The following is an 18,955-nucleotide window of genomic DNA, read 5'->3' on the forward strand; positions in this document are numbered from 1 at the left end:
TTTCAAATCAGATCTCCTGAGCAAAGGAAGCCAATGCAGTGGGAACTGATAAAGTTGCTTTTCCTAATGTGCTCCTGACCATAACAAAGAAATGGACATGCAACTGCTTTTGCATGCCTCAAGAGATTACCTTACATACATTTGGTTTAATAGGGATTAGCTGCCCTTGGAATTTTAAGTAATGAATATAAGGAGCCAGATAGTTTGAGTTGACTACAGCATAACTACAAATAATCAGAGTTGATATCCAGAAAAATTAAAGGGTGGTGACCACTCAGTTAGCAAAGCATTTCAATATTAACTCTAAACAAATTATATTAACTGAAATGCCTTTAAGAGACACTGTGTGCAGGTGCATGCACATTCCTTCCAAGAGTTCTGAAAATTTTTCCATTGAGGATTATTTCATTGTGGCAGACAAAGTACTTTTCCAATCTTTCAAGCAAAATTCTTGCAAAACAGAAATGAGTTCATGGCACATCTTTAATTTTCCAGAAACTAAAGACACAAGTGTCTTTCCATGGATGCAGAGAAACACCAGTAGTTACTTACGGTCTGTAACACTTTGCTATAGTTCTATAATTGCGATATAAGGAAATCTTAAATGTCGAAGACAGGTTAAAGGCCTTCAAAAACAGATACGAATTCATTAAAAGATTAAGAATTCTATAGTTTTTGTAAAAAGGTCTTAATTTAGAATTTTAGCAAAATAAATGTTTGATTCCTTAAAAACAGATATAGCTGGTACCTTGAGCTTCAGAGAATCTGTATCATAAGGACTCGGAGTAAAATCAGTGTGAACCCTGGCTCTCCCACAGAAAGGTCCTCTGTAAGGAGGCTCTTCATCGTCACCATCTTCTGATTTCACACTCTCCCTGTTGCTGGTTGAGGAATCTGTTGTACTCACTGTCTGACCACCTGTGTGAGGGACATTGTATCAGTTCACAAAAAAGTTTATTTGTGAAGAAGCTTCACAAACAGACGAGACAGAAAATGGGTCTTCTTTCCACAAAGCATGGTAATCAAAGTTAAAAGCTCTTAAATGCTGCTTCTTCTTATACACACATGTGAATGGGAGAGTTAGCAAATCTACTCTGCACTCCTGCTTTCCTAAATTCACCCCCTCAATATTTAACAGAGAAGCTGTTCAACAAGTGTCTCATCTACAGCACATCACAAGAGATTGATGACATATTTCTGGGAAATTTTGCTCACAAAACGTCTGTGAGGCAAATCAGCTTTGAAGTCTGCAAGGGGGTTCCAGAATCCCTCTCAAGTCCAGAAATTTGGTGAATAGTGTAGCAAGCTCACATCACATGTGTTCCATTCAGGCTGTTTCCTGTAGAGACAGTCTAAACCAGAGAAGTTTTAAATACTACCCTTCCTTTAACTAGTTAAGGAGAGAAACTCAAGGTTTCTCTCAAGGGAGAGTGGAAGGCCCTTCTGGAGTGCTCAGGAGAAAGCCAGTGGAAGATAAGCCTGTTTACTACTTGATTAGTAGTAAACAGGTTCATTATTACATTAATTTAATATTAGAATATTTATATTGTAATAGCAGGACCCAGTAGCTAGAAAGCAGGATTTCATTTTTTCAGGATTCTGTATAAACAAAAAGCAAAAAAGCCCTGCCTTTGCACCAAAGAGCTTACAGTTCTTTGCAAACCCCTAATGACTAACCCTTCAGCCTTTCCACGTTTTAACCACTGTTTCTGCTTTGACCTTCTCTGATTCTGCTTACAGTGGAGATCTCTGCTCCCTGAAGCCACAGAAGTGGAGCAACACAATTACAACTGAACTTACTCATTGAGCTCTGACCGCTTAAGGAACTCCTCAGGCTCTCCACTGAGCCACCAGCTTTCAGCTTGGGTTTGTCCAGAGAGTCAGTGTCTGGTGGTGGCGACTGCGGGGAACCCGGCATGATCCCAGGGCTGGACTCCTGAAAGGGGTTGGACCATTAAAGTTTGATAAATGAACACAGGCACTGAGGGGAGCTGCTTGTCCACTGCCAAGGAAAAAGATTCTGTTTCCCTGCTCTTTATCAGACAGGCTGAAAACTTCTGTCTAGCATTGTAAGTAGAAAAAACCCCCTTACACAAAACTCTCAATTCAAGGGTTTTCATGACACATTATATTTTGGACAGCAGTACTTGCAAAACAGCTAGTGCCAAATTCAGGTCTTTGAATGAGAATTTTGTACAAAGATTAACCCAAAAAAATCAGACAATGCAAGTAAGACATGAAGCAATGTTTTTGGTGGTTTTTTTCAGCTATTTTTTTATATCATTGCTCATTTATCTATAAGAACAACAAAAAAAGAATTAGCTAGAAAATGCAGCCTGTGCATGGTACAACTACTGATAAACATAATAAAAAGATTTTGCTACGTGTATATCCTGGTTGGTTCAGGGTACAATAGTTAAGACAATTTCTCTTTTCATACAGTCAAACATTACCGAAAATCAAAAGGGTCTTTCCCAAACTGAAATTCTGTCAGCCTCTGTGAAGTACAGTTAAAGCAAAGCAGCAGATATTTGTGGCCAGCATAACTTTTGCTTGTTTAATGCATGCAAAAAGAGATACTGGAACATACTTTGAATCATGATGCCTGAAAGTTATAAATATTCTAAAACATCCGTGCCATAAAGTTTGAAAACAAAAGAACTGTAGCTTGCATACAAGAGTGTTTTGTGGAGATGCATGGCCATAAAGCTTTTGGATTACCACTATTATTTGCACTATTATCTGCACTATTATATGGTGCAGAATCATTAGGAAAATCTGATCCCAGCATTATGACTTCAGAGGTTAGGTCAATCTTAGAGTGACAGAGAGCAGAAGTATTGCTAAATCACTGTAAAGCAATTTCTCAAAGGATCCCTTTTCTTGGCAGACTTTGCAGAGGCACACTGGAAAGCCAGTCAGACACCAAACCATCTTCTTATAAATATTAAATCATGTTATACCTTAAAATATTTTAATTTTAAGTTTAAATTAAATAACCATAAGTGTAGCACTGCCCTGGCTATGAATAAGTATGGCTAATAAACAGTTCTGCAGGAAATGGATTCTGTAGTCACAAAGCATGCCAAAGCACTGGCCATATTTCTGCTTCTCTTGGTGCCTCTGGATTCTTCAGTTTGGGGTTGTTACTACGAATGTTATGAAGTGCTCCTTTTACAGGCACTAAGGCTTTGCATTAAGAGCAAAACTTCCATTCCCGATTTCCCACCACTGCGAGCATCCCCGCGAGCGGTTCGAGCCCACTGGGGGGCGGTGTTAACCAGGAAGAGCTTTGCTTTTCCAGCGCCTCTCCAACCTATTCCTTACACAGTCCAAGTGGCGAGCCCGGTTTTAAACAAATGCCGAAGATTTTTGACACTCCACTAAAGGAAAAGGAAAAAAGACAGCAATTGTTTCTAGGCCACTGAAATTCAAAGTCTAATTTAGAACTAATGTACTACAGGTTTGCCTTTAAGAATAGACTATAAAAATCTGTAATGAAAGAATAATAGGAAAACCTTCTGACAGATGCCCCTTTCTGACTAGACTGGGCCTTTGTTTTAATGGGCTGCTGCATAGGGCAAGGTATGATGGAGAAGAGACCTGTAATAGCAGAGAAGAGCTGTGTATATGTGAAGTTATGCTGGGAATTTAAACTAGGGTGTAAATTGCAGATTAAATATATTACTGTGACCCTGTGTCACAGGCTGGTTCCCTAATAAATTGTTATAGAAAAGAAATGGAAATAGAGAGTGAGGTGTGTAATGCCATCAATGACAGACTTCTGATGAGCTACTTAAATGAAAATCTGAAAATGCATTTTCCATGGGACTGGCATCTATAGGAAGCCATTTCACAGTGAGGGATTTTATAAGAACATAGGAATAAGTCACACCATATAATCTTGTTAGAAATTTTTTCAGAGATGCCTTGATGTGTGGGAATCAATATTTATTACCGCTTCCACATTATTAAGTGGATTCCACTGCAGACCTTACATACCTGCTCAGACAAAGAGCTGCTGTATTTTTTTGACATCCTTTTCTTCATTGTTTCTTTTACAGACTTCACCTTTTTGCCCAGAGATATACGGGAGGCAGAGGGTGATTTGATCACTTCTTTATAAACAAAATCTCCTTCTTTGCCCTGCAAAATAAAACAGGGCTTAAGCCTTTAAAATAGAAGAGCCATTTTCTCCCTCAGCCATCAGTTACTGCAGAGATATCCAGGCAGACACAGGACAGCAGCACACTGTCCTGTTGCCTGTTTCAAATTCACTGCTGAGACCTTCTACAAACCACTGTAGCAGTCCACTGTTGCTTACTCTTAAGGCCTGATTTGTGACAGTATTGTGTGTGGATGTGCTGGGGACTGTTAGGATTCCTTTATCCTTTGAATTTCAGTAAGTATTTGATCTGATAGAAAACCCTACATTTCAGGCTAAGCCTTTCTAACAGGACACACGACAGTAGTTGTGGCTCATGTTGTTCAATACTACAAAGAGTTTAACAGGAATAAAGGTACCTCTGAGATATAGCCAAATATATATCTCTGTGTGTATATATATATATGTGGATATCTACATTTGGCTACCTAAATTTACTTTTTATTTTCAGACAGGCATTCTGCTAACCTCTGTGGTTTTACTATTCACCCTAAAAAAAAACCCAACAAAAACCAAACACCACAAAAAAAATGTACTAAATCCATCAACCATGGTAGGTTAAACTTGCACTGCTTTTTTAAGGCACACAACAGGGTACTGACAAACTAAATTAGCTGGTCCCTGTATAGTGGATGACAAAGACCAGCTGCTTTGAATTCACTTAACCTTTTCTAAACCAGCTTAAGGTACTGAGCACTTACTTTTATCACAAGTACACAGTTAACATGGATCAGCTGACATTTTACTAAACTTGTATGATTCAGCCCTTATTCAGATTGTCCAGGACATTAAACATGTTCTACTCTGTTTCAAGAACCACTGAGCAATGCAGCTCTATTAGATGTTCTCCAGCACCCTCCATTGGCAAGGGTACACCAAAAATCACAGCACAAAAAAGGACCAAAATCCATCTGGCCAGAAAGATTGACTACTGAGTTTGGTCTCTGATCTAGTTAAATTTCGCTACAAGAGTTTAGCAAACCCTAAAATAAATATACTATATTGTACATTAAAGATTTATCTTTTTTCTACATTTATGTATGTTTTCTACTTCATCAATGTTCTTACAAGAAGTTTCTCTGAAATTCAACTTCAAAGTTGTTCATAATTACAACTTCCTTGGTAATTTTCATCTTTTACCAGAAATTAAGGACAGCTTTTTGCCTAATCTTTTTTAAAAAAAAGTTCTACCTAATGGATTTATATGTTTTCAAGAAAAAAAACCTGCTTTGATCTGCATGTATTGATCTAGTACACTGCATCTCTCCCACTACTGATGCTTCCAGGGATAAATGTAACATCTAGACTTCACACTTTCTTATATTAAAACCAATCTGATCAAAACAAATATCTATGTTTAAGATAAACACTGTAAGTTCAGAAGTTAATTTGTTTGCTGAGTTGAAAATTGATGACTAAAACAGCCACCCACAGATTTAGCAAATTTAGGGGCAATTTATGATGTTAAAAAAAATAAGGCAACAAAAAACATGCCCAAAAATCCCAGCTGACATAAAAAATAATATAATGCTGGCATACAAAATGGTTGAAAATTTAGATTTGATTTACGTGGACAGGAAGGTTATCAAATCCAATTCTGAAACAGAAAAGAAAAGCATATATGGGCAAAAGGAAAAAATATGTTCACAATTTCATTTGATATAATGTTCAGGCTCATTTCTGTCCTGTTATTTTTGGCCACAGGCCAACCAACAGTAACAGTGGGATCAACATGACTAACATAAAATGGAATTAATTCTCAGGGGAGATGTGTTATTTTTTTTTTAAATACAAAAATGCTCTGAGATCAACTGTGCAGCACCCAGCACAATAGGATCCTGGTCTACTCCAGAGGTCTGAGATACAATGAGAAAACTAATAATGAACTTCTTACATAATGACTTCCATGCAAATAATTTGCAGATCTTCAGTGAAGTTAGCCACTCCAAATAGTAAATATTTTTACCAAGGAATTATAGCAAGCACATGTTTTGCCTTGGGTGATGCTCTGAGGAAGTCAGATATAAGAATAGCCACAGATGTGCCCCCAGATCTGTGCTTTGATCACTTGTTCCTACCTCTTTGCACATACTGTATATAAATACTTATACACACGTGGATATGGGTGGGTATGTTATTCTCAAAGCTAAGGAAGTTTGAGGTTAACAAAGATGCTCTGTTTTCTTGGATTCCCAAACTATTATTACAGGCCTAAATTACACTTCAGTCTATTATAACTCTACTGTGCATTTCATTTTATGCTATTTCAAGCCTGCACCTTCTCAAACTCACCATTTGGTCAGAACTATTTCCAATATGAAGGGAACGATTTGTCAAATCAAAGCCTCCAAAGCTACAGGTTCTCTGCAAGAAACCAAGGATAGATAGTTTTATCACCATGATTAGCTCACTTAGAACATCTGCAGTTTGGAGAACACCAATTGAAATACAAATGTCTGCAAAAATGGAAAGAAACAAACAAACAAAGGGATGAGAGATTATAAATCAGGAAATCTGTTGCAAGGCAATATGAGTCTCTCTTTTCCAGAGACAACTCCTTGGCCTAAGGTCTGCTGCTGTTGAGTCATCTACTGCCTACTCCTCTTTCTAAAAAGAAAAAAGACTTTTTGGTCTGAGGAAACTGTTGATCTTATGCATCAAGTTTTCCAAGGTGCTGGCAACTCCATCTCTTCACTCCCATCTGCCTTCATAAGTAAGTCCACAGCAACACTGAAACAGAGAACCATCAATCTTCTAAATCTTTCAAAGCACTGAATAACCTACCTTCTGAATAGCAGCATAGGCTGCATTGCCACTGAAAAACAAGGCATCACTGGAAGTCTAGTAGGGTAAGCCCTTGGTAAGAGGAGGGAAAACCCAGCTCAGCTATCCATAAGCATTGTGTCCCCAGAGACTCAGCTGATTCCAGATGAGTCACTTCCAGCTTTTTTTTTAAGAGGTAATAAAACCTGACCAATGAACAACCAGCTGCACAGTACTCAAGTAACTGGCCTTGGCCGAAGTCTCATGGGGCAATGCAGGGAAATGAAGGAATGGCCATGACAATTAACTTGCACAACTTCAGCTCTGAGTGTGGTTTTGAAGACAGGCAGATGCCTGCTCTAAGAATTCTTTTCAGAGTCAGAGCTGAGATAAACAGGAGGCAGAAAATCAACGCTTGTGAAATAAAAGTTCTTAGGGTCTGAACTACCCAACAGAGTAACTTCAAAGACCCGTTAAGAATCAATTAGGTATTGATTAAGTATTGGCTCAGACCTACAAAGGATTGAGTCAGCGAAAACCCACCACCTCAGAACTACCAGCTCACTTAATCTATTAGGAAAAAGCAAGCTGTATAAACTGTGACAGTTAATAAACAATTATAAGAATTCATTCTTTTAAAGTAAACACTTTTCCTGTTCACCACTTAGAAGCTTTTAAAAGGTTTTATTTATAGCTTCTTGCTGCTACACCCAACAAACTTGGATGACAGTTTTTGTACCTACTACAACTCTAGTGGAACTCCAAGCCAGCTTTGTCTAGGCCCCACACACATTAAGGAGAATGCTGTGATGTAGAATTTTTCTAAGTTTTTTTTTCCAGAAGGCAATGTGACTATGGCATGGGTTTTAAAAATTGTTTTTAGAAAACATTAGAGACCAACCACAAGTAATAAGATCAGTTTCTAAAGCAGAGCATGTTTAGCTAGGAGTAATTTGGTCCTTCTGTGAAGAATCATTATAACTAATCTTACAGCGTACGGTAATCCCATCAATGAAGAGAGGACATATGGAACTGCTCTGAGCAACTTGTCTGTCAAACCAGCCAGAGCTCCTCCTAAAGAAGTCTTCTTGGAGAGCAAGACAACTGTTGGCTAAGAGCTTCTGAGTAAATGCACCTTATTAAGGATGCTTGTTGTTTCACTATGGACCTCCCCATACATTTAAAATTTAACTTCCATCTTCAGATTCCAGTAGGGACCCTGGCAATCCTGCAGCAAACAAAAGGTCTGTGGATGAGGAGAGGGATATTCAATGGAATGGCCATGCAATCAAAAATATTATTCTTCTGGGAGAAAAGAAAAACTGATGTCATTTGAAAATTTCATGCATGTCCAGGCCACTGAAACAAATATAAATGACAAAAATGAATGGCAAGGCAAGACAGAGTGACCAATTCCACTGAATACAGAGGCATTGCAATTTCCCTGAGGTTGCAGCAAACAAACACTAAGCATTTCTAGGAAGCAGCAGCATTAGTTGAAGCTTGTCAGCTATTTGCGTTTTCAGGAAGTGCACTGAAAAAGTTAGTAAGGGCAGCAGGTCTCCAACATTTATCCCATTCACACAAGGCTGGAGAAGCAGCTGACTGAGAAGTTCCTCAACAACAACAAAGCACTGTCCATTTCTTTAACTGTATCTCTGTGATTAAGCAAAGGTCAGTGCAGATAGATTTCATAATGAAATTATTATGGCAAGACAAGACTAACTCATTAGAAGAACCAAAGAGTTGTTTCTGTCATCTATATTTACCAGGACAGTTTTAGAGGGTATTTTTCATTATGGGGCATCTCTAGAACATCTCAAGTATGCTTTTTGGTTCAAGATAACCTTATTATTCAACCCACAGAAGGATGAACAAGGTTTCTCCTAAAACTGCAATATCCTTACAGGAAAACAACACCATCTGAGTACAATGTCTGTAGCAATAAACAGTATCCTGTGAGAGGCAGGGTAAGCAGTCAATGCAGAAGGAACAGTAAAGCCGCCAAGAGAGAATGTTCATGGTGTTGGGTAGAAAAACCCCCCTGTATTTTGTGGCCAAAGAGCAAAAAGTGAACCATGAGGACTTGGTCACCTCCCACAGGCTATTCAAGAAGAGCACAGCTGTCACTCTTGTACCTTATACCAGAAGAAATTAAGCAGAGACATCTCAAAAAAAAAAATCTGTTATTTAGGAGGAAGAGCTGTTTCTACTTTATTGTTCACTGGAATATCTTGCTTAATGTTATGGGTGCACTGCTGTTTCCATCCACTAAAGTAGGGAACATTGTCAACTACATAACAGACTAGCTGGCTCAGCTTTGGAGATCTGGCACCAAAGGCAAGTTCCTAGGAAACTCAGAATCATGGTTAATGGAACTGTCAAAATGGGGTCATATACTCAAAAAGCAGCTTTGGATCCCTCTGGAGTGTTCAGATCACTTACATTTCTCGCTGTAAGCACAATTTCCTCTTTTGGCCACCCCTTGTTCCTTTTCTGTAATGCTCTGAGGGAAAGTACCACCTTCATTCCATGCTAGAAAGAAGAAGCAGTAGTGACAATTCTGGTGGTGGTGAGCAGCAAGCAGGAGGGCAGTGACTACCTAATGCCGAACTCTCCATCTTTCTGCAGCTGTGTATGTAAGGGAGAATACTGACTGGGCAAGTGAACTGATGAGATGCAATCTGAAAAGGGAAGGGCCAATTTAAGGCAATGACAGCTGAAGAGAAATAGAGCTCAGTTAAGTAACAATACTCTATTACTCTGAAAACCTTGTTCATCTCTTGGTACCCCTTGAAGAGAATACTGACTTCCAAAGCATCACAAAGAACATATTTGTAGCATCTCAAACCTTCTCTGTTCACTGGTGATCTCTACTTCCGCACTAGGTGAATTGAAAAAGCAGAATTTTGTCATATTTGCTCTCTCTCTCACTGAGTTATTCTGTACACACAGAAATGGCAGACTCAACAAAACTCTTCTCTGACAAGATTTTATCAAGCTCTTCCCTTATACCTGCATTACAGTGCTTAAGAGTTTCTACTGGCAAAGAAAGCAGAAGCACTGAATTTTAGTTAAAAGTACAAAGCAGAAAGCGTTCACTGCAACCTCACAGAAACTGGAAGACCACCTTCATGGCAACTCTTTGACTCACAGACTTTTGGTGGATTCTCAAGAGAACCCTTTTAGTACAGCGATCCACTGTGGCAGCCCACTTCCTCTTGGCCTCCTCATCCTCCTCCAGCAGGCATCTCCTCAGGTCCTGCTTGTCGGCCTTGCTCAGGGTCCTGTCAGTAACGGGACGCACCAGCTGTGAGAGGTTGAGGTGACTGTACAGGCTTCTCTCCACCACATAGGTGATATTGAACTCGCTGACAGAGGTGCGCCCTCGTAGCCTTCTGTTTGGGAAGCCACAACCTCCACCCCCTTTCATTTTGTGCCGCAGCAATTGCAGGTCGCAAGCTGTGGGGGATGCTCCTTTCCTAGCAGGGCGCTGGCAAAGAAAAGCTCTGGAACAGGAATAGTTAGTATCCATTTTCTTCAATCGGATCTGCTTCCTTACACTCTGAATCTCCTCCAGGGACACCAGAAGATGGTGCTTGTGCCTGTTGCTGTCATAAAAGCAAATGCTTTCTGTACTTACCCCATGGCTCAGTGAGCCGAGGCTCTTCTTCATTTCCCCATCGGTCAAGGAGCGGCAAACTTTCTGGGACTTCTCCTCTTCTGGGTAAGAGAAAAATGTCCCCAGTTTCTTGGGAGGCTTGATAAGGCCACGGCTATCAGTTTTGCTGAAGGTCTTCACCAGCTTCCGGTTAGCTCCCCACGTATCAAGACTGCTGGATGAGGGAGAAGTAGTGAGTGAGTCCGAGTCGTCCTCTGGCTGCTTTTCACAGGAGCTGTCAAAGTAGAATTGCTTCTTGTGAACTCCAGAGTAAAGTGCTGATCTGTCATCCAGTATAGGAGAGTTGTCAAGTGAGTGCTCTTCCACACCTGCAGGGGACAAAAGCAGTGCAATGCTTGTCATTGTTAGTAATTCTCTAAGAGGTTTCCCTGTAGATTCTTACTGTATTTATTCAAGATATCAACCACTTAAATTGGAAGAAAACTATTTTTGAAGTAAATTACTCAGAAGTTATTTTTGAGTGGATAAACCTGAAGCAGCTCCTTCCATTTGTGAAGTCAGAATGCTGGGATTAGTTAACAGACAGAAGACAACATTCTGTAAGTAATCTCATCATTATTTTAAGTTTCTCTATTTCATCTGCAGCTAAGACTACAGATGTTCCAACTAACAATCCCTTAAAAGCTGGAGCTGGGATCTGTTTCTCTTGTTTTTCTTCTGTTACTTGCATATGATGCTCAGCTCTAGTGAGCTTACAATAGGTCAGAAGTACACCCAGGTATTAAAACCCAAACAAGTACCTCTCAGGTCCAGTTTTCCAATGCCTAGTTTTCCTGTGGCTGCAGAAAGGAGTATTTTTCACAGAAAGTTATGGAGCTGAACTCCAGGATGAAATTTATTGTTCTGGGGTTTTGATGGGGGAAGAGACACCAGTTTTAATCACACAGAATTTATTTAGCAGATGCAAAAACAAAGAAGTAGGTCAAACTGCAGATGTGCCAATTTCAACAGTGTCCTGGTAATGAAAGAAACACTTAGTTTTCACCAAATTTTTCCAGAAAATATTTCACAGGAATATTTTGCAACATAAGTACTGGACATGGGCAGATAGCCAGGTTTCCTTTTTGGAATGGAGAGAAGAAAATAAAGAACTTCAAACTGCAATTCCTTTTAACATTTATCATATAAGAAACTTTTCTCTGGTGTTTTCTTTTGACCAAAGTATAGGCACAGGTTTTAGATGCAGTAACAAGGTTAGAGTAAAAAAAGTACACATCCTCCTCTGTCTCCCTGACAAATTCCACAGCATTCCTAGCTATGTATCAGACACACATACACACACAAATATAGCTGTATTTATTTCTTGCCAAAATAAATGTCTTAATGATGTAACTTTGCCTTCATCTTTGATTGCTTCCACAGTCTTACAGGAGAGTAAAATGTGAACTGTTACCAAAATACCTACAATTTACTAAACTGGCTCATTCAACCTTTCACAATGACAGATTAGCAGCCCTGTATAGGATTCCTGCCTCACCTTCAGTTCACTCTGTTGGCAAAACATTTTTAAAATACATTTGTTGAAACCTTAGATGCTATTTTTCTATGATAAGGATCATCATGACATTGAAGGGCTAGTGGATCACATCGGACATGCAACTTTCACTCTTTAGAAATTTAACGGGGTAGGTCTGTAGATTGGAGTCTTGTTTTGACACCACTTTCCCTGGACTGTCCAGCTTGTGCTTCTCCCCCTCTACATCTTAATTTGAACAGAAAATAGACTTTCTCCTGGGACTGAGTATGTACTGATAAACAATTTTAGTCCACTAAGTAAATATGTTTTTAAACAGCTTGTAAAATATGCATTGTGTGTCAACAGTGTAACAGATGTTATTTGGAGTGAGTCCATGACACAAAGCCATAATGACACAGATGTAGATGTGATGCATTTTTAAGTGCTATATAAGAATGGTGCCCAGGAATTAGGAAGTTTCAGTTATTTGGCTCACTAAGGAGCAGATTAAGACAAAATACATATGGATTCAGATACTGGAAAATTCTAGTGAGTATCAGCTTGGCCAAATGTACATTCATTATGATAACACAGTCAGTAATAGAAATGTGGGAGCAGAATCTGAGATTAGTGTGCTTTTCTTTAAAATCTACAGGAACTCATAAGGGAAATTCAAGCAAAGTTGTTCTTTGTGAAGAAATTTTTGAGTAGGATTTTGCAGGATCTTTCTTCCAGGAAACTACGCGTCAGTTTTCAAAATAAGTCTGCTCTTATACTATACTAAAGTCTGTTGAACATTAATGAATTTGTTTAAATTTTAATGATGTTACTCAATCATATATTATAGCTGACTCCCCAAAACCTAGTCACCTATGATTTCACATTACTTCATATGCGTAACACGGATTCAACGAACCATAGCAAACAGCTCAAAAACCAATCCAGTCAATTGCAGGTAACTTGGAAGGCCAGACAGCAATCCCAAACCTGACCACCCTACTTTTTGTCATCTTGCATAGCCTGTCAAAGGGCTCTCTGACATATCCAATTGGGAATACAGACCTGTATTATGAGAGATTGGGATGGACAATGTTTATGAAGCACTTCTAATTTACTGTATGAAAATTTGGGTGTCGAATTTCCTGAAAGAAAAGTCACAGATATCTACTGCTAAGGCCTGGCTACTTAGAGTGCCTTCCAGTTATACAGAAGTTATAATATATATAATATGTAATCCGTGTTGTTATTTAGCAATAATTGGTTCTGCTATCAAGTTTTCAAAGAGTAAATCTACAGTGAAACTCCAGAATGATAGATAAAGTACAAACTCAGAGTTACAGATAATTTAATCAGAGAAGCCTAGAGCTAGAGAAGACAGACAGCAGATAGGAAAAGAAGGAAGGAGAACAAACTTTTTTTTTTAAATACAGTGGCTAGTTCAATACTTTTCTGCAGGGTAGGGGTGGAAAAACTCTAAGGAAATAAAAGCCCTGGAAGGAGTGGCACACTTAAGTGAAAGACTGAGGGTTGAGAAAGGAAGTAAGGAGGTAAAGCACTGTAAGAGAGGAGACAGAGAGCAAGACAGATGAGTAACGTGCTGAAGAGAAAGTCTGGTCCAACTGCAGCAAGGCATCTGCATGCCCAGCAGTGCCTGTGCTGCCTGCTCCTATGTCTGCTCCCATCCCTGAAGCCTCCTCCTGATTGCTCCCTGCAGCTTTTCCCAGACCCCTGGGGAGAGAAGGAGGAGGTAGGACAGGCTTCTCTGAAGGCCATCTGTCCCCAGAGCAGTGGAAAACCAGTCCTATTTTGTTTGTCCTATCTCAAAATCCTCATCTTTGTTTCCAAGGTATCTGGGCTTTATGCTCACTCCATATGAAGGGATAAAACTTTTCCAGACAGAGACAGCTGCCCATTCCAGAGCTTTACACAGGCTGTGCCTTTCACACCAGCCAGTAACACCAACCATAATGTAAGAGAGGCAGGCTAGATCACAGATCTGCCAGCAGCTTCCTGCCACATACGCAAGATGCACGTGTTCTCCTTAAATGCACTAGGGAAGAATTATCATGCTGCTCAGCTCACTGCAGAGCTGAGGGGAATTGACATGTGACGCCAGGAAGGCCACCAACATAGAGAGGTGCCCACAATTCCAGTGAGGACTCAAGCATAGCTGTGCAGAGAGGCTCCTGAGGATCAGGCTCCATTAATCTGAGTGCTCACACATGCATACAGGTCATCCGGAGTTAATTTCTGCAGCATCGTGTTCCCAGGGCCTGAACTCTGCTTCCCTTTCCCCACCCTCCTCCTCCTCCCTTCTCTCCCCCTTTCTGTAGGGAGCAGGGCTCATTTAGATGCCAAATTGCAGACAGAAACCCCTGGAAGTAGAAGCCACGATGCAGCCTCTATCCCACAAGAATGTCTGAAAGAGGTTCTGTATATTTGCCACAGGGTGATGCCATGTGGTTCAACTGCACCACCAGCCAGCTGCTACCCTCCCAAAATGAGCTGGAGCTTCACCTGTGCGCCACCCAGGGCCTGGGAGGAGGGAGCAGTGTGGTAATAGCTCCACTTACCTCCTTGCTGAGCTTGTGGGGCAGCTGGCTGAGATTGCTCCCAGGCTCGTTCCCTCCTCAGCATGGGGCATAAAACAAGCCAACTTCTAATCTCTTAATGAGGGGCTCTCCAGCGCTGCTCTGAGAATACCAGATCAGCAGTAACCACATTCTAGGCTGTCACTTTCCTCCTTCTAAAGCCTAAAAATTCAGTAACTTAAGGCATGCACAATAGACAGGGCAGTTGTTCCTACCATCCCTTATGAATACTCCACCCCTCCCTCCCCCAACCCTCCACTTTCTGTCCTCTGTCAACAGAAACATGAATTTACACAAACAGTTTTAACCACGTTGCTTTTTACCTTCTGTGCTGGGTTTTTTCATTTCTTCAACTCTTATGAGTTTCTTCCTGACTCTGCGAGTAGAATTCACCAGCTTGTGCAACCTCTTAAACTTCACCGACTCCTCTGTTTCATCATCAGATTGTTCTCTTGACTGGCAAAGAAACAAAGGGAATATTAATAAAGCAGCAGTTCCATGGCTTGCTCCTTCAAGTCAAGTTAACCCAGCTCATCTGCTGCGCCGTGTCAATGCAGCTCTGTAACTGGTGTTATATTTTCAGCTTGGGTCAGACAGAAACATTTAAATTATTGAGGGTTTTCTTTCTTTCTTTTTTTTTCTTTTTCTGAAAGCATGACATACCATTTTGATTTCTAAATCTGTGCAACGTAAGATCCTAGGCACCGAAATGCATTCCTGCCCTTGTCTTTCTTCATATGCATTGTGTAATAACTACTTCCACGTCCTCTTCCAGTATGTTTCAAGCAGGGCTCTTTTCCAGCGTTCTTCTTACCATACTAGTTATGCTCCCGTGGTTTAGTCAGTCCCTGGTCTGTCTGGCATCTCAGAACTCGCTATTTAAACCTGGTTATAAACAGCTTTTCCAAACTGAAGCTGTCACTGACGACTTCTCTTTTTTTTTCCCCCAGTCTTCCCAGAAAATCAAAAACAGCAGCACAAGAAAGGGATGGGAAGGAAAGGAAGGAGGAGACCTCATCTGCCTCACTCACAGACTGCCACAGCTACAGAATCTTCCCTTCCTCCTCCCTGTTCCTTACACTCCTCCTTAAGGCTCTTGAGGCTCGAGTTAAGATGGACAGAGCATTCCTCCAGCACTGACCAAGGGAAAACTCTGACCTTTTCAGATATACAGTGCAGTCCATATTCCCCAGCATCCCGTTTCGTTTTGCATCTGATCCAGTATGCTCAGTTCCAGCTGTTTTCCCTCAAGTATCAAACATTACAGAGACAAAAAAAAATTCCCTTCTCTCCAGCAGCAGTGACACAACAAGCTGAAACAATCCATTCCTTGTGAACGAGAAGACAACTTCGATTTTCAAGCCAGATCCAATGTTCAACGTGCTACTTCCTCTGTTTTAATCAGTTCAGAATGTGGAAGGCGGCGGGGGGAAGGGCAGGGAAGGAGAGGAGAGGAGGCCAGCAGGGCTCTCGGGCTTGGCCAGGACAGCCCTGGCATCCTGCGCCGCTGCACATTCCTGCGCACAGCACAGGCTCCAGCTGGAGTGCGGTATGGATCGTATACCTTTATTTGTTTGCACTCACAGTCCCAGCCAATTCACAGCATTCCTAATGGTCAGCTCTAAAAACCCTCATGCAACTTCCTGTCAGTGCAGCTATCTGGGTTTCCACAGTGTGCTCATCCTTTTTTCTCCTTCTCCTTAATTAAACTTTTAAAAATAAAGATCCCCAAGAGATGCAAGCCAAGTAAAAAAAACCAAACAAACAAAAAAGCCATCCCCTTCTCTTCCCAGCAAAAATTCTGTCTGCTTATCTGGAGGATGAATAAGAGAGGCCAAATATAAAAATGCTTTCTACTTTTGTAGTGCACTTAAATACCAGGATGAGGTACTGAACACAGATGCCATGGGGCAGGACACCAATTAGCAGCTGCACTGGAATGCTTCCAAAGGCACACACAGTGCCTGACAGAGCCAGGGCAGTTCTGAAAGCCTACCTCCCAGGCATGCACCTCACAAGGGCCCCAGAACCATACCAGAGCGAACTTCAACAAATTTCTGTAAGGGCACTGTCCATCCACTTCCCACGAACTTTGCATTACTCCAAAATAAGGAAGAATACCAAACTGACCAACTATGGCAGTAGGAATTGTCAATACATCATCCAAGAATTGCACAAACGTGTTTACTGTGGTTATAGACTGGCTAGGTAATTGATAAACTTCCTTCGGGAAAAATAGGACTGTAAAGAGTACCCGGGTTGTTTACATGAAGTAAATTAAGCAACTCCATGAGCATTAATTCCGAGATTATGCCTAGGACAACTTAGTGATATGTCAAACAAGACAGACACATTTGGATAAGATGATGAATGGATTATTGACTGTAATCAAGAAGTTCAGTCACAATTTCTTGGGCCATTAAGTGCATCCTGGCAAGGAACCATCATGCACATTCTGCACTCAATATATGTTTATTTTAAATGCAATTATTCTAGGGGATTGGTTTCCATCATTACTTTTTGTACACCCTCAGTTTGCAAGACTACTGTTTTTGAAACTGTGAGCTCTGTAAGACTTAGAGAACAGCTCACGCCTGGTCCTCCCACCCAGGATTTCACTGAAGAATAAACAGCTAGTCCTGCTTTGCACCACTGATATCTACCTGATAAGGAACTGTGCCCCCTAAGGGTTATGAAGGCTCAACAACAACAACAACAAAGAAAGAGCTTTTAAAACATCTGACACTTGCATTCACAAGTACCACAGCAAGAGCAAGTGTCAAAACAGCCTCAGTGCAAGGTACTGACATCAAACCTGAGTGGGTGGTATAGAGGGTGCTCACCATACTTCAAAATAAATAAAGTCCAATCACAATTTGGTGCCAGCTGCTTTTCCCCAATGCTTCAGGACTCCTAGCACCCTTTAGAGCCGGGGTCTTCCACAAGCAGCAACAGATCCTTTCTATCCCCTGTGCTTCGTAGGTAGGTGAGAACAGGTCATGCTTTATGGATAGATAAAAGACAAAGTCTCCCTCCAGAATCCTACTTCCTATCATACCAGGTAGCATGTGACAGAGAAATCTTCTACAGTGAAAAAGGATTGACAATAAGTTTATGCAAAAAGGCCTAAAAATTGCGACTGCACCAGTGGTGCTGCTCAGGAAACTTTATTGTCAAATAACGCCAATTCCTTGAAAATGAGTGCATTTTCAAAAGGGTTACTCTTCACTTCCTGTTTTGAATCAACTTTTTAGAAAGGCCTTGGAATTATCAAAAGTTTCCACTTTGGCACATGGGAAACAGCTTAATTTTCCAGCTCAAGCAATGCTTTCTTTTTCAGCTAATATTAAAGAGAAAACAGAAATGTAAAGCATTCAGGCCATAACCAAGATATTTGGAAATCATTGAACTTCCCCAACCCACTCTACCCTCCCCTCTTTCATGGTGACTGAATTGCTTTTTTTGGTAGCTTTCCCAGACTTCAGATGGGAAAGCTCCCCAGTGTCCCCAAAGCACGGCAGGCTGGGCAAATGGCTTCCTGGGCAGCTCTAGCAGCAAGGCCTTGGCAGAGGGCTTGGATGTAGCCAGTTGCCAGTCCCCTCTTGCTCTCTTCCCCCTTCACAGGCACTCCAGCATGCTGCGGCCCTGCAGAAGGGTAGATGTGGTCTGTTATGGAGGGGATGGGTCTGCAAGATGCTCAGCCACAGACAGGCTCTCCGCCACTGGAGGAATCCATGCTGAGCCCTGTCCACCAATGCCTCCTGGCCCTGGCACATGGCTCTTCCACCAGGCCAAGCCTCGCTGTCCTTAATGTGCTGATAAAACAGCCAGAGCCCCTCCAGCTCCCTGTCCCCCCGTGCACAGCCAAGGCAGGCCTCTCCCTGTGCCCTCAAGGGGACAACAAACAGATTTGCAGCACTGCAAATAGGAACAACTTAACTTCCATCTCCTCTGCTCCAAATTTTTCCATCCGAAAGCCCATATGGCTCAACTTTTAATTACTTTGGCTAATGCTGTATGTAGTAATTCTGTGGTGAATGCTTAAGTGTTTCATTTCTGGTTTCCAGGGCAACATTACATCAGATTGCAGACAGCTGGCTCCACAGCCCTAAACCATAGCGAATTGGCCAAAGCCGAGGCACAGAGCTGCGCTGGTTGAACGGAGCGCAGGGCTCGGCCGGGCTGCCGGGGACGCGGCGCAGCCCGCGGGGCCCCTTGGCGGGGCGGGCTGGGCGGAGCCGCCCTCCCCGCGCCTTGGAGCAAGTGCATCCCGCATCTGCGATGCTCTCACGGCGCGG

General features: G+C 41.4%; 1 protein-coding gene across 4 annotated transcripts in view; it reads right to left on the reverse strand.

Moving 5' to 3' along the window:
* Positions 1 to 18,955, reverse strand: part of LOC136554676 (SAM and SH3 domain-containing protein 1-like) — a 537,178-nt gene that overhangs the window by 16,505 nt on the left and 501,718 nt on the right. For 3 of the 4 annotated variants that reach the window (XM_066546819.1, XM_066546820.1, XM_066546821.1), the window contains 6 exons: positions 14,981 to 15,113; positions 10,083 to 10,918; positions 6,458 to 6,529; positions 4,003 to 4,146; positions 1,801 to 1,936; positions 749 to 918 (listed from right to left, as the gene is read on the reverse strand). In XM_066546819.1, coding sequence (XP_066402916.1) covers positions 749 to 918; positions 1,801 to 1,936; positions 4,003 to 4,146; positions 6,458 to 6,529; positions 10,083 to 10,918; positions 14,981 to 15,113 — 1,491 coding nt within the window. The remainder of the gene's footprint in view (positions 1 to 748; positions 919 to 1,800; positions 1,937 to 4,002; positions 4,147 to 6,457; positions 6,530 to 10,082; positions 10,919 to 14,980; positions 15,114 to 18,955) is intronic. The other variant, XM_066546823.1, reaches the window with a different exon arrangement.

The sequence above is a fragment of the Molothrus aeneus genome, chromosome 3 (assembly GCF_037042795.1).
Source record: "Molothrus aeneus isolate 106 chromosome 3, BPBGC_Maene_1.0, whole genome shotgun sequence".
In the NCBI taxonomy this organism is placed as follows: domain Eukaryota; kingdom Metazoa; phylum Chordata; class Aves; order Passeriformes; family Icteridae; genus Molothrus; species Molothrus aeneus.